The 15,854-nt window shown below is 40.1% G+C and overlaps 1 protein-coding gene across 2 annotated transcripts in view; it reads left to right on the forward strand.

The window, feature by feature from the left end:
- Nucleotides 1–324: 324 nt before the first annotated feature.
- gphnb (gephyrin b) overlaps nucleotides 325–15,854 on the forward strand; it is a gene marked incomplete at its 5' end in the record, with an annotated part of 65,089 nt that continues 49,559 nt past the window's right edge. For both annotated transcript variants that reach the window (XM_035679265.1, XM_035679266.1), the window contains 5 exon segments: nucleotides 325–403; nucleotides 10,013–10,070; nucleotides 10,182–10,274; nucleotides 14,009–14,103; nucleotides 14,639–14,705. In XM_035679265.1, coding sequence (XP_035535158.1) covers nucleotides 325–403; nucleotides 10,013–10,070; nucleotides 10,182–10,274; nucleotides 14,009–14,103; nucleotides 14,639–14,705 — 392 coding nt within the window.

The raw sequence follows: 15,854 nt of genomic DNA on the forward strand, positions 1-15,854 counted from the left end.
AAAATGTAAGAATCCTCTATGTCAAGATACATTTTTGGGGGGATTGGGGGCGGGGGGGTTGAGTCACAGGAGTGAAATGGGGATCAAAATGTAAGAGTGAATACAGACATGTTTTCAAAACTGCACAGGACAGGATGTGTTTGGATTGGAGCATCTTGAATGTTGTTCATCTAGTTTTCATCAGCTGATCATTTTGGCGTATATGGTCAGTGAGTTGGCATGAGAGGATCATGCATCAATTTGAGTTAGAGCTCTTAATACATTCATTTTAGACTGCTTATACATTTGTGTACTAATTTCATTTTCTTCTGTCTGTCCATCCAGTGAGTGACAGCTGTTTTCGTAACCTTGCAGAGGACCGCAGTGGCGTCAACCTCAAAGATCTGGTCCATGACCCCTCCCTGTGAGTATTGGCCTTTTCATGAAAATTCATCCTATAGAAATGGCGACACCTTCATGCAAACAATTCTTTATTCCAGAGTTAAGTCCTTTAACTAACCTTAAATCTACCACACTATAAAATATGCACATGAGTGTGTGTGTGTGTGCTTGTGTGTGGAAACTGAGCTCTTTTTGTGCAGGAATGTAACTAAGAAACTAAAAATATCTCTTTAACACAGAGCTCAGTGTCACCCTATAGAGAGAAATCCCCAGCATGCATGGCAACAACAAAAGAGCTGCAGCATTTGTCTGTTTAAGGATGGCGCTTGGTAGCTGCAAGAAGTCATTATTTGCTCAAAGTAGCTAAAGGAGGTGAAATCAACAATTGTTTCCCTTTGCAGGGATGTTATCAGTGACAAAAGAGTATGAAAAACACACAGGAAAACAACCATTTTCATCACAATTTAACTTGTGCTCTATTGTAATCTCCTTGTAAACCACTGATTATTTTCATGGTCAAAGGGGCCAACCAGCTACACCTCATTCGATTGCTGAACATCTCCATTCTAAACCCTGGATTAATTATTTGGAAGGTTTTCCTCAAGATTTGGAGCTTGGCTGCAGGGATTTGCCTTCCTATTCAGCCACATGAGCGTTGAGCGTGAGGTTGGGTACTGATGTTGGGCGATAAGGCCTTCACATACATATTGAATATTTCAACTGGCACTCCACAGCAGAAAAGAGTAAATGTTTTATGTCAGATTTTCACTTGTCACTGATCAATAACAGTCTTTTATACATTGTACATATCACACATTGTCTTGGACTGTCAAAACACTATGAGCTGACACGCTTCTCTAGACATCCAAGTCATTCTCCATACAGTCATTGATTTGCTTAAGCTGCCCTGCTCCTCTGTCACAATATCACACCAGTCAATATCACTGGAGTGTCACCAGTCCCCCCGCTATGGGACCCTGGGTTGATCCATGCTTGTCATGTCCTTTACCGTATGTTTATTTTGAGGCTGACATGTAATGTACGTGTCAAGTCTGTGTGACACAGAGAGAGAGTGTGAGGAGGCTTGTGCCATGTCATGTGCGTCACACTAGATAGAGCGCCAGCGAATGAATAGAGATCCATCGCACGCTTATTTGTACAGTATGCACACTTGGGATTTCCTGGAGTTGTTTGGTATTGTTTTCTTTGTGTATTTATCCGTACACACGGGAAAATGCTTTAATCCATGTATGTGTGTGTGTTTTTTGGGTTTTATACATAGTTATGTATTTCATATGGTCATGTTTAAATTACAGGGTTTGACTGGTAGGGTTGTGTCTCTCATTCAGTTTCTTCCTTGAGCTAACATTGCCTAAATTTGCTTTTGTGAGCAGCATTATGATGATATGGTATTGTTTGACTGGTTGTGGACAGTGCATGACCATCTTGTTGCTACTATGCAGTGCTTTGCAACTTGGAAGATGTGAATGACCTAATGATTAAATAGGAATATGATTTTACTTACAGTGAGTATCTTAATCTGGCATTGACTCAAGGTAAGTTTTTAAGCTTATGAATAACATTATTATGTTGGTTTTTATATTATATTTACATATAAACCTATGTGTTATGTTTTTATTAACATAATAAGGATTTAACGCAAGTGTCTGCAAAATATTCCCATCACTAAACATTTCAGGAATTATTAGTTAGCAACATGTTTAATTTTTTTTCTCCAAAATACTGGCTTGTGGAAACTAAAGCATCACAGGTTTAATGTTTATGTTTAGGCAATTCAAAGTACATTGTGTTGGTTAAGTATTGAAAAAGTCAATGCTGACTTGAAGCACACTGTGCTGGATAGAGTACTGAAATCTATACTCTATATGTAAAAGTACAGTTACTAACATAAAAAATGACTGAGCAAATTTGAAAATTACCTTTTGAGAAAACTGCTTAAATATAAAGTACCTGGTTAAAAAATCAAAAGTTACTTTCCATTTAAATGTTTTTAACTTCAGTTAACCAGTGTAAAGCCCAATAGACCACTAGCTAGTTAATGTCATCATCAAAACATCAAAGATTAACGTTACACATGAAAAATTAACATTATATGGCTTTTCACCTGCATTATGTGCAACTAACTCCAGTGTGTTTTTAAAAGCGAAGATCTCAGTGTTTTTCTGGAGGCACAGCAAGCACTTCATGTGTCTGATATCATTTTTAGATATTGGTATAAAAAGTTGCCAGATGTGCCAGATTGTTGCTGGAAGCTGCCTCTTGTTCTGGGTTTTGCTCTATGATCATCGCATCATGGTCAAAAGACAGGTGATGTTTATTTTTCTTCCAGAAAGCTGGCAAAATTACCTCTGCAGTTGTAGTCGAGGTGTAAATAGCAAATTTAGCAAATAGTAGATCACTGGCTCAAAAATATACCCAAGTAAAGAGTAGAAGTATTCTTTAAAATAATCATTCCTAAAAAAAGTGAGTTTACTTTTTCTCTTAGGGATGATCTCCTAACCTGCCTTTAACCCAATGGCGTCAAAGTCCTGTACTATGTACACCTACGACCCACCCTTTGACTTATCTGCAGAACACTTGTGGTAGTTCCAATCCAGTCGTATATAAAGATTTTGTACTACAATTATTATCCCTCATTAGGTGAAAATCAAACACTACACTACTCCATGTCAATAAATTGTGATGATGTATCCTAATCTCCACCCGTGCTTGGATTTATGAGTTCCAAATTGACACCATAGATATAAGAGGTGGATTTATATAATGAAATATTTGGATGCAATTCAAGCCAAGGTCTGCATTCATGGCACCCTAAGGGGCTTTGGATTCCACTTTAATATTGCCACTTGCCACTATAATAGTTAAAGAGAACTCTTGATGTTTCTAATTTCTGAAATCAATATTTAATCAATTGTGCACTCCTGATGGAGAAAATGTTCATGGAATAAAATCGTTTTTAAAAAGGTTTTATCAAGTCTTGACTAGGTCTCCTCTATGGGAAATGAGTGGACTTCCAGTGATGGTTAATGGTGTTGCTCAGTGTGGATGCAGAGTAAGGGGCTCGGTGGTCCACTCACACAATTAAAAAGGCACTTTGGATGAAGGTGTATACCAGTTAACTGATAGGGTTGATCTTGGATTAAACGGGGCGCTGTTAAACATGTAAATTGCAACATTCGGACAAGCATCAGCGTTAGTGTCCCTGTCTGCTGTGCTGATGGTAGCCGATGCAGACGGGCTCTGGCTGACCTCCTCCGGCCTGAGATCCTCCATGCCATGTTAATCCACGTGACACCACAAGTCAGCGGCTCCATCAGGTTGACCAGCCGGAACGCCGTGCCCTCAATGTGCCACTGCTGCTGTGACAGAGACACATAGACAGAGACAGAAAAAGAGAGAGAGAGAGCGGGGGAAGGGAGCAGGGAAGGAAGGAGGGGAGTATGGGGCCACAGCAGGACACATAACATAAACTATAATCACAGGCACACATAAACACACACACACACATTGGCACAAGCAATCAATCAGTCTGCCCGGTTTGGCACTCAGGAGCATCCAGAGGTGTGTCAGGTGGAGTGAAAAATGAAATGTGGCAAAAAAAAGAGTAACAGAGGGGGGTCAAACAAATGATACTTAGACTCAAGGACACACAGATGAGACTGGGGTGGGTGTGTGCATACATGTGTGTGTGTTTTCTGTATGCATCTTTACATTTACCATTGTGAGCGAGCACATATTTTTGCATGTCACCATGTGTGAGTGCGTCCGTGGGTGTTTCCGGTAATGTGAGCATCCCTCCTGGGCTGTTGAGCCAACTCTGCGTCTCTGCCCTCCAGCGACTTGTGTTGTAACAACCTTTGTCAATTTTACAAATTGTCATGGCTAAGAATAGCCAGAAGTCAATCAGATGGGTGACAGTAGGCCCAATTTCACAGGAAGGAGGCAGACCGGGGACAAGGACACAAACACACACACAAACACAAACACAAACACACATAAACCTGTACTGAGATCCAGCATCATAATATCTATAACACGTTTTTATTTAGATCGACTTGTGAAAATACTTAATGTTTAATGCAAAGTTAAATGATAACACCACCATCTAAATCCAAATCAATAAGTGATTACAGCCAAGTTGTTAAAGCTGCTGTAATCAATATTTCTATATTTACAATGGATCAAATGACTATTTGTAATGTGAGAGCTGTCACTCAGTGATAAACACAAAGATAGTGATAAACACAAAGAATTCTACAGTCGCCCTCAGCTCTACGGAGCATTTTAGCTTCTTTCAGCTCATTGTTTTGGTTTTATGGCTCCCAATTCCACTGTGTTGGTTCACTCTCACAGCTCTCATTAGAATTGAGGGAACTTTTTTGAAACCCGCTCTACACTACCTGCTCATCACCTAACATCAGACCGACAACATTAGCGAATAGCTGGTGAACAGAACAAGGTGGTGGAGCCTTTAGCAGCTAAAGAGACAGATATTTCCCTCAGGAGTTGGAGACCAAAACAGAGCAAATAGGGGAGTAAATACTGGACACAGATACTCCCAATTAACACTAATGTTGCTCCTTATCTGCTGGATGTGTAAAACTGTTTATACTGGCCCAGAAAATCACTCATGTAGGTTTGACATTATAATGCTGCCTCTGACTGTCAGTTCAGTAGTTATTATATTTTGGGGCTAGTGGATGAGTTTCTTTCAGTTAAGGTCTAGTTTTGAATCAGACTGCTTATAAAGACTGTTCTGTTATTGTTTTTGTTGTTTAAATAGGCCCCTTGGAGCTTGCCTGCCCCAATTTTAATACACAATTGATCAAGTAGTGCCGCGTATTGTGTATTGTTGTGATGGTTATGAAGGCTTACATTCCAGTGGGAGAATGATCCACTCATCACTTTTATTTCACATGTCACTCGGTCACTTTAAATTTTCATTCTACCATAAGTAGCAGTAGTATTTTGTATTGTTATGTATTGTTGTGTATTGTCCCACATGCCAGTGCCAAAGATGAATTTTTATTTTATGTAAATTTAATGGACAATAAAGCAATCTGAATGTGAATCTAAGCACTGTATAATGTTAATAGAGTTGTTTGTATTATGATTATAAGGCAATAACATCGGCTACAATGATAATTCAGTTCAGCTTGAAGATTCTGTGCTAAAGGTGAATTCATATATATATATATATACTGTCAAACAAAAGTAGAAAACCTGACTGAGTTTGGTTTGACTCACCTTTGCGGGACTACCTGTAAAACATTTGTGATTACTACATGTGACTTAGTTGTGTGACTGCAAAGTATCAGCGAGGCTCTACCTGCAGACACAAGGTGTAGTTTACATTGCAGGTCATTTGAACACACATATGAGCAGTGCTTGTTGTGCCACAGATGTTAACTTTGTTGTTTAAATATATGAAGTGCGTTTGATATGTGGTGTGGCTGGGATGGTTCGGAAAAAGAAAAAGAAATGAGAGTGTGGGGACTGTCAGCAATGGCAGATCTGAACCAGGATGACATTTATTCTGTAAATAAATAGAACGCTTGTGGGGTGGAGTGGTCCACAGAATATTTTATAGTGTGGGCGTGTGTGTGTGAGTGTGTACGCGTGTGTGTCTTTCTTAGGCGGCGTGCGTGTTGTTTAGTGGCGGTGAGTGGAGTCATGAAAGTGGAACCCCTCGCTGAGCACTCAAAGCTCTCATCACGGTAGGGGTTTGAAGAGGTGGGCTAGTCCACTCCTCCTCCTCCATCCCTCCATCCTTCCCTCTATCAGCTAACATGTTGAGAGGTGACCCCTTGAGAGCTTTCCTACATATGGACAAACCAACAACTCAGCTGTAATGGGACCGACTCCATGCTAGTACAGGGAGTGTGAAGATGGCCAAGGCTCTCCTCTCCTCCCCGGACCGAGTGTGTGTGTGTGTGTGTGTGTGTGTGTGTGTGTGTGTAGGAAAGCAAGAGAAAGAAAGAGAGAGTGAGATTGAGTGCCCTGTACAAAGAACTTGTATTATTAATGAAATCACCCTGGCAGATGGGTCTTATCTTGGAAGTGTCCCACAACCACAGAGATTTGCAGCTGGCTCACATGCGCGCACATACACACATACTTTTGCCTCTCTCTTGTTAAGTGTGCCCCTGACAGTCTATCCCTCCTTTTTCTCACTCTTCTCACTCTGTGCACCTCTCTTTTTCTCTCCCTCATCCTCTCTTTCTCTCTTTATCCTCCTTTCTGTGCTCGTCTTTTATTCATAGAAAGATTTGGCCGAGGCGTCCAGGCTTTCAGGCCAAAAAACCACTGCCATGCTCTCCCTGCTCACACCCCTCCACCTGCCCCGCTCTTCCCCTTTTTCATTCCTTCCTCCGCCCGCATCAGGATTTGTCCACACCTCGAGCAAAAAGCCTTTATTCCGGGCTGACTACCTCCGGCCTGCAGTTTGAAGAAGAGCTTTATGTGTCGTAACCCCCTGCAGTAGAAAGAGACATAGATGGGTGTTTGAGATTAAAATGTTGCAGGCCCTTTCCCCTCAAATAGGCTTCCCTCAATTCAGAGCACACCCTCCCAAATACAGCACTCTATCTGCAAAGAAGCCAGTCATGCTGAAACTCACATTTAGGCACATACTCATAAATACATATCTAAACATACATGTCCATACTGTATATACATGCATGTAGCTGATGGAGCACCAAGTTTTTTACATTGATCCAAGAAATCTGTTCGTTTTAAGAGTACTTTATTGTTATTCGCTATTTTTTCAGGGATGTAGCGAGGTAACTATGTAGTAAAATTAAAGTTACATTCTTATTCCTACTACAAAGCTTTTTGCTGATTGGTTGAAAATATCTTTACCATCATTGGTCATAACACCAGACTTATTTAAAGTGCTAAACAAATGTTGCACTTTTATATAAGTTATATCCACATACACACAGAGAATATCTGCACGCACGTTTTTTCTTGTACTTAAACATTCTTCACACTCTTTTTCCAGTTTATTAGGTACAACTAGCCTGCAATACATCCTATTTTTATGAAGGATATAATGTTCCTTTTTTAGTAAACTGTTTTAAAGAGGTGTTGATTCAACTGTATGGTCATTTTAGGGGCTGCAGTTTGTGGTGTGGTTAAACTGTTGTATTGCCTTATACTGACAGGTGTTTCTATTATTTTGTCCACCTCATCTACATCAACATAACAGAAACTCCTCTCTGCACTGTAAATACACCTACATGTGAACACATACTGTAGGTGTATACATGTATATGCATACACACAAAAGAAAACACACACACAACACATACAGTATACCTGCAAAGATACATATGGTACATTTACTATATACATATGCACAGTATATACCCATAAAATACATAAATATATGTACATCCATATTTAAACATACATTAATATAGATAATATACATACATACATGTAGTGTGTACCACAACACTTAAAAAACTACTCAAGTAGATCATCATATGTAAAACTATCTGAAGTTATACACACTACATGTTGGCTATGTATCACTGCGTGTACACATAGCAGTACAATACACAAACACTCATTATGTTAATACATATTAACATAAATACTGCAGACTGTAAATACTATATATGCGCGCAGCACATGCATAGTGCATATGTCTGTAAACAGAGATACATTTTGTGCTTATTGACACGCACATGCACGCACACACATCTCACCTTACAGACATTTCATGCAACATGCAACTCCATGTATCTCCACACACTCAAAAACTGTCCAGTCAACAACATGCTGCCTGCGCACAGAAATGGCATCCCCGATAGTTACAACAACAAAAAGAGAAACACAAACATTCACCGGCACGCACAAACTCTCTCTCTCACACACACACACGCACAGACACACTCACGGTGAACAACACAGCAACTAGAGGCTTCAGGCAGGAGGGGTTGCCTAGGAAACGGTGGGAAGGAACCCTAGTTATTTGTGTTGAGCATATTTTCATTTGGGCTGAAACAGAGAGGCATAAAAACCCCAGGAGAGGGAGAGAGGTGATTTGTCCTGACAGCTCCTTTACTCTCCCGAGGTGTAACACAGACACAAACACACACACACACACACAAACGGACGAATGCACATGCATGAACACAATCATACACACACAGACACATACAGAAATGCCAAAAAAAAAAAAAAACTCCCTCCCAAACACATCAGGAGAAGTAAATCACTCGTGCCATCAGTGGAATATCAGCAGGGGAGTGTGTGTGTGTGTGTGTGTGTGTGTGAGTGTGTGGGTGCACAAGTTAGTGGATGCTCCAAGTGGCCCTACATGCGCAGTGTTTCATGAAAAAAAAAGTGCTTCTTAAATGATTCTTTCTGACTTATCTGCCTCTTTTGTCAGAACCAGACAGCTTCCCTGTGAGTTTCATGCTTCATCTCCATGCATGCTTGCTGCGGTATTTTTTGGTGTTCTTGCTTTGCGCGTCTCTCTGCTGCTCCGTTGCACAGTTTGAAAACTGTGCAGAGCCGATGGATTTGGTGAATGATATTTCCAGGGTGCAAAATGTATTATTTGTAACTCGGTGTGTGTGTGTGTGTGTGTGTGTGAAGGGCGAGAGTTTCCATGTGGATAAAAAAAAAAACATCATGAAAGGCAGAAAAATAGCGGATATTTTAATGTTCACAGAGTTCATGGGTATTTGTCTGAGAAAGGGTATCATGGCGTTTAAGTGGCTGACGCGGAGGGGAAACATGATGCAGTAGTCTCCCAAAAATAGCGCTTCTTAAAAAAAGAAAAGGGTTACATAAGGGGTGTCTGTGCAGAGCCTTCACCTTGAGCCTGGGGTTGTTCTTTTTGCAATGTTATACCCAGTGTAGCCACAGGAGGGCGCCATGGATTGCTGTTCAGCAGCAGCAGCAGCGGCAGCAGCTGCTCTGTCCTTGTCAGAGCTCCCTCTTCAGTGGGCCATCCTGTGGAAAATCCTTTCAGGAGGGGATGTTCAAGGGCATTCTCTCTCTCCTCCTCATTTTCTGTTATATTTGTATGTCTCGCTCAGTCGTCCTCATTTCCTCTATTTCTCTTTCTTCTTGTCATCTGTTTTCTTTCTCTCTCCATCTGTGTTTTCACAGGTGTGCATTTTCTTGAATGACAGATGTAGGGTTAGTTTAAAAGTCTTGTTTGCAGTCAGACCAGGAAATGAAGAACAGACATTGCTTCAGTCAGATAATCTTCACATTTACAAGCTTTGGGGTGCATGTCCGGGATTTTGTTTTAGGGGTAGTTTCTGCTTTATTACTCTGAGAAAGACAGAGGTGAGCCCACAATATCCCAGGTTCACTACTTAACCTGCTGATCCACTTGGACCTTCCCCTTGTGGCAGCAGCACAGTTATATAGACAGGTCATCCCGAGTTTAAGCTCACTGCTTTTGCTAAAGAAAACACTGACTTCTGACAAGGTCCACAGTTCCTTAGCCGACCTTTTTGAGCTCCCTGTGCAAGGATAGCAAGACAAAAGAGGATTTTCTTGCAGGGATCAATAAAGTATCTTGTCTGGAATCTAATACGTTAATAACTGTATCTGTAATCTAATGACTTTCTTCCTCTCTCAGGTTGGGGGGTATGATCTCGGCCTACAAGATAGTGCCAGATGAGATAGACGAAATCAAGGTATGTAATCTATCAATCTAGTCTGTTTATCTACTGTATCTGTCTACAGTAACTGTAGTGATGATTATAATTAATCATGTGTGTTTGTGTGTGTGTGTGTGTGAACAACAGGAGACTCTGGTGGACTGGTGCGATGAAAAGGAGCTTAACCTCATCCTTACCACCGGAGGCACCGGCTTCGCCCCGAGAGACGTCACACCAGAGGTGGGTTTAAATGTGTCGAGGCTGTTATTTTTTATTTTGTTTTGTTTTTAATTTGCTGAATTAAAATACATTTAGAGTCATACATACTAGTTTGGGCATATCTGGCTGTCTGAAGCCTCTTTTTATTGTTTGCAGTATTTGACGTAAGAATTGCAAACTGTGTAATGAAGCTGGAGAGTTGTATTAAAATATAGCCGGAAACATGTTACATAAGAATCAACGAGGACAGCTTGGGGTGAAATATGGACACTGTTTTGGTAAGAGGTCATATAAGGGTGAATTGATGTTATACAACTACAACAGAAGTATGATGATAGCGAACATGTACAAGACATTTGTTTTGTTTCTTAAAGCGAACGGCTGTTGAAAGGTAGATCTCTCCTGTTGCTGCTTTATTCAGCCTGTTCTTGCTGATTACGCACGTGTGTTGCAGCACTGATTAACACACAGTGTAATTAGCCCCGTGGTCACATGGGAAATAAAGAGGCAGAAGTTAGATCCTTATTGATTGACTTTTTTGAAAAAAATATGGGATCATGTAGTAAGCAATTTAGAGATAAGTGTTTACACCAGTAATAATAGATCAACTACAGGAAAGGTTACACACAGTGTCAGATTTCCTATTTCTCTATTGTCTCGACATATTTCAGAATTATTTACAAATTAGTTGTTTATAATTGGCATCAGATTAACTACATATTTCAGATACAGCTAGTTTAATTTCAGGCAACATAAAATAGAAAGCTTTAAACTGTGTGAAGACTTTCTGTGTCCAATTTATATGCATACACACATGCTTGCATGCATCTACAGTCTACTGTACTGTATAGCAATCTGCTGCATCTACATTTAATCTTTCTTTACCCATCTGGTCACACACCATTGTTTAGTTTAGAACCCTTTTTTGGACACTTACACTGCTGTACTTCTGTTACTTGCACTCAGCCAACCTCACTCACTCACACACACACACACACACACACACACACACACACGCATATAAGCAATTTGGCAGGGGATGAGCTCTGGTTCTCAGCAGTATCATTGGTCCTCATCAATCATGGTCGACAGCAACCTTGCTGGAAGAGGGAAGACATGTAGACACTGTAGTCACTGATAATACCTGTTATCTGATTCAACCCTGCGTGCTGGAGACAGCGATATCTCTCCACTGTCTCTGTGTGTTTGAAGGCTGTACAAGACACATATGACTGTATTCTGTTGTAGCTAAAGGCAGGAAAGAAGTAACAGATTACATTTAGTAGCTTTTGTACGCTTTGTATACTCTGGAATATAAATGGTACTTGCCTTATTTTTCTGTTATAGTAAGTGCTGCATGTTGCTGTATTTTACACTGTATCCATTAACAAAGTTGACAAACTGTGTCTCAGCTGGCTGGAGGCTGGAAAAATCCCTATCCTTTCCATCTACATTAGTTTGAAATCAATATGTCTTTTTCTTGGTTAGTCTGTGCAATAGACCTTTTTCACAGCAGCCATTTTGACATGCAGTAGTAGGGTAAAAACACAGGTGTTACCAATGATACTGATTAAGTTTCTGTTCCATTTGGTGTAGCAGAGCCTTTCCAGTGAGCCAACATATATAACAATAACAGCACTCTGACTGACTGAAGTAACACCTGTGTTTACCCTACTATTTCATGACAAAATTGCTGCTGTGTAAAAGGTCTATGAAGTAGTTAAATGTTGAATGATTCAGTGCAGTTGTCTTTGTCAGCTGGGACATCATTACATACCAACCAGCAGGGATTCATTTGGTTTTCAGAGGTAATGGTTTTGCCAGTTTCACACTCTTTGCAGGGACATAACCAGCTCAAATGTAACTGATTTACCTTTTATTGATTTATCTTATAGGTTTTTTGTCCTGCTACTGTATGTCTAACTTACTTCAAACATTTTATGTTCCATAACTACCCAGTGGTGGAAGTGTTTAGATCTTTTAAGTAAAGGTAGCAATACCACAGTGTAGAAATACCCAGTTACAAGTGAAAGTCCTGCATTAAAATCTTTATTTTATAGTTTATGTTGATTATAGCAGCCCCTGTGGATGAAAGCAGTAGTGTTTCCACCACTTGGTTTCATTGAATTCAAGGAGAATCTGTCCAAATCTGAAGCGAGTTTTTTCTCACTGATGGTCGTGTTTGTTCATATAGGTCATATAGAGGCATCAACATTAAATTTTTTAAGTTTCCTATCCAGTTAGAAAAAACTCACTGTCGTTCGTTTAAGTAAAAGTAAGATAGTGTAAGAATCAGAATATACTTATAGTACTCAATCTGCAGAATGGAAATGTCCGTTCTATTTATCAGGACTAAATATTATTGAAAATAAAAATTCAGTGCATACTTTTGGGCTGGCCAGTGGTGTAATGAAATATACATTTTGAAACACCTAAATTAAAGCCGTTCCTACTTCCCTTTTCATGATCGTAAATACCCTTATATTCCTCCCCCTTTCTTACCCTCATCATACATGTAATTAAGACAAAACATGTTGCCTTAAACATACAGTATGTCTTTTACACTTCCTTCAAATGCCTGTTTAATCAAACAAACCCATCTCCCTCTTCTTCCAATCAATGACTTTGCATGATGTATGATGAGGTATAAATCCAGCCTCACCCCTCCCTCTCTCACCCTCCTTCCCTCTTGTTTCTATGTCACCCCTCCTTGGTGCCTCCTACACTTTTTCCCTTCTCCTTGCCTCTCCTCCCTCCCTCCATCTCTTCTCCTCTCCTGAGTCCAAGCCCACGATGCTCATCAGTGGCTCCTCTCTCTTTGAAGTCTTTTCTATCCCCTCTCCCTCGCTAATGGTGCGTTTGAAGTGTCACTCAACTCAAGGGCACCCAACACACACAGCTGGAGGAGAAGGCACTATCTTCTCCGCTATCTATCTGTCAAGAACGTGCCGCATCAACTGCAGTCCCACAAATGTATACACACTCACGCACAAACAAATGTGACTGTTGCACATCTTCCTGCGGAGATGGTGAAATTTGCTAAACCACCACTTCTTGAAACCACATGTATTCCTGCTGGATTTTATTAAATAAATCCCAGCTGACCAACTGAAAAAGCCTACACATAGTGTGTACAAAATACGATAACTGTATTTTTCTGTGAAATCCCAGGCTGTAGGATCCACTTATTTAATCACTATTAAACTGTTTAAATGCACAGACTGTTCAAGGAAAAGACATATTCCTATATTGATTTCAAAGATTCAATCAATCCTGATTGCTAATGGGGGATGTAGATGGGGAGGAGAAAGGTAAGATAAGGATTTTTCAGCCTTCAGACAGTTGGGACATGGATTGTGCAAGAGGGATTGAAAATCAATATTTGAAGGGCAGTCCAGATGTTTTGTGTCAAGATATGCATTCAGAAGGACAGGATTTCATTTCCTGGTCACCTACTTGCCTGTTACAGCTTTACCTCTTTACCTAGCACTTCACCAAGATTTTTTTAATGAGGCATTATTGTTAAGTGTTGATTTCGTGTAATGCTTTGGGTCGAGGACTTCATGTACCATTGTTTCTGTCTATTGTTGTAGTTATGGTAAATCACTATGGATTACAGTCTTGGCTAACATATGACAAAAAGAGAAAAATGCAAGTTAAGCTGAGAGTGACGTTGGAGAAACCTAGAAGTATTCAGGTTCTTAAAAAAAAAAAATCTGTGTTCAAATAAATCATTTTTATTCTGTTCTCTCCAGGCCACTAAGGAGGTGATAGAGCGCGAGGCTCCAGGGATGTCTCTGGCAATGCTGATGGGATCCCTCAACGTCACACCACTAGGCATGCTTTCCAGGTCAGACACATACTCTCACATATGACATTACTAGAACACACATATTTTATTTTTAACTGAATTAATATATTTAACCTTTTTATTTAAGGTGTTGTCTTGAGATCAAGATATTTTTTTTCAGGAATAAACATAAACAAATGTAAGTCATTTCAATTGTAAGGAGCATTTAATGGTAGTTTTTCAGCTCAGTTTGAAAATGTTAAATTTTCCTTTGACCAGACATTATAATTACTGTATTTAGACATGATCAGAGAGAAGAGCTAGTTATTAGAGCCTTTACAAATCAATAATGTACAGTGCAACTCCCTTCGGTTTTTTTAAAGAGGACCATCCCACCTTTTTATGTAAGACAAAATGGCGAGTGGAGTCAATTCATCACCCGTGATTAAGTGCAGCACTCTGTGAAACACTGAATCGAGGCTTTAAGGGGGAGGGAGAGGCATATATCACCATAATCAAGACACATCCTCGTTGCACTAACGCACTTTCTTCCTCTGTATTAAAATAAACTTTCTCCTGTTTTTGTGTGTTACAGACCTGTGTGTGGTATCCGAGGGAAGACACTCATCATTAACTTACCAGGAAGCAAGAAAGGCTCCCAGGTAGGAAACACACTGCAAATAGCTGTAACAGGATCACCTTTTTCCCCTGTGGACGTTAGCGTTAGGTGTTGTTAGGCAAACAGATAGAAAGAAGCAGATTCACCCGGCGAGCACTGAGAGTCTCTGTCTTGAATGCAGCATCTATAGGGAGCTATGGCCTGTTTGTATGGACAGCATTAGCTTAGCATTGTGCTGGTTACATGACTCCTTATGTAAAGGTCGACTTCGCTTTAGACTCTTACCTGGTATATTTAAATGTACCTGCATGCAGTCAGTATCTGTGTGTATGTGTGTGTGAGGAGCATGTGTACAGTGAGTGTATGGATTTGAAGGTGTATGACTCGTTACGTGTGTGTGTGTGCATGTGTGTGTCCACCCACTGCTGTCTCCTTCTCCCCCTCCATCTGTCTCCCTCTCTGCTGTGCTGACCTGCACATCTGTCTCTGTCTCGTTAAGCGCCCGCTTCTCCTGATCGATTTTAGTATTTCTTTTAATCAATTATGCCACCTCTCCCCCATCTGCTGCCATATTAGTGTCTCCCTCATCAACCCCCAGTTAAAGTTAACGGCACAAGCCGCCCGTTGGAGGCTTTTATTACGATGATCTCCTGTCATAAAGATAACGGGGAAGTCCAGCTGAGCCAGCCAGACGAAGCCCCTTATGTGAGTCGGCTGTGCATCTTTTAGCTGCTCATTTTGTCTCTTTGGCCTCCATTACACTGCAGATAAAACACACACACTATCTATATATATATATATATATATATACTATATCTCTATATGCTGTTCAGATAGTGAACAGTACAATCACAGATTTGTGTTCTTTTGGCTTTTAATATATGTCTTAGTTGTTTGAACTTCCTTAGTACTGTGGTTAAATCTTAGTCTTCAGTCAAATCATGACTTTGAGTGAAAAGCTTTAGTGTGTGTAAATGTTTTTATAAAGACATTACACAGGAGGGAACACTGAATTTTGTAGATACTGAACATTTAGAGATTGACTTGACATGAAAATGCACAAATACAAAAAAGGTTATTAAGGGGACAGTGATTTAGCATTGTATTTAAACAGTATATTCAGTTATGAATGTATATATATATATATATATATAGAGAGAGAGAGAGAGAGAGAGAGAGAGATTAAACATGA

This window comes from Morone saxatilis, unplaced genomic scaffold (assembly GCF_004916995.1).
Source record: "Morone saxatilis isolate NCDOM2014 unplaced genomic scaffold, NCSU_SB_2.0 Contig7, whole genome shotgun sequence".
NCBI classification, from domain to species: Eukaryota; Metazoa; Chordata; class Actinopteri; family Moronidae; genus Morone; species Morone saxatilis.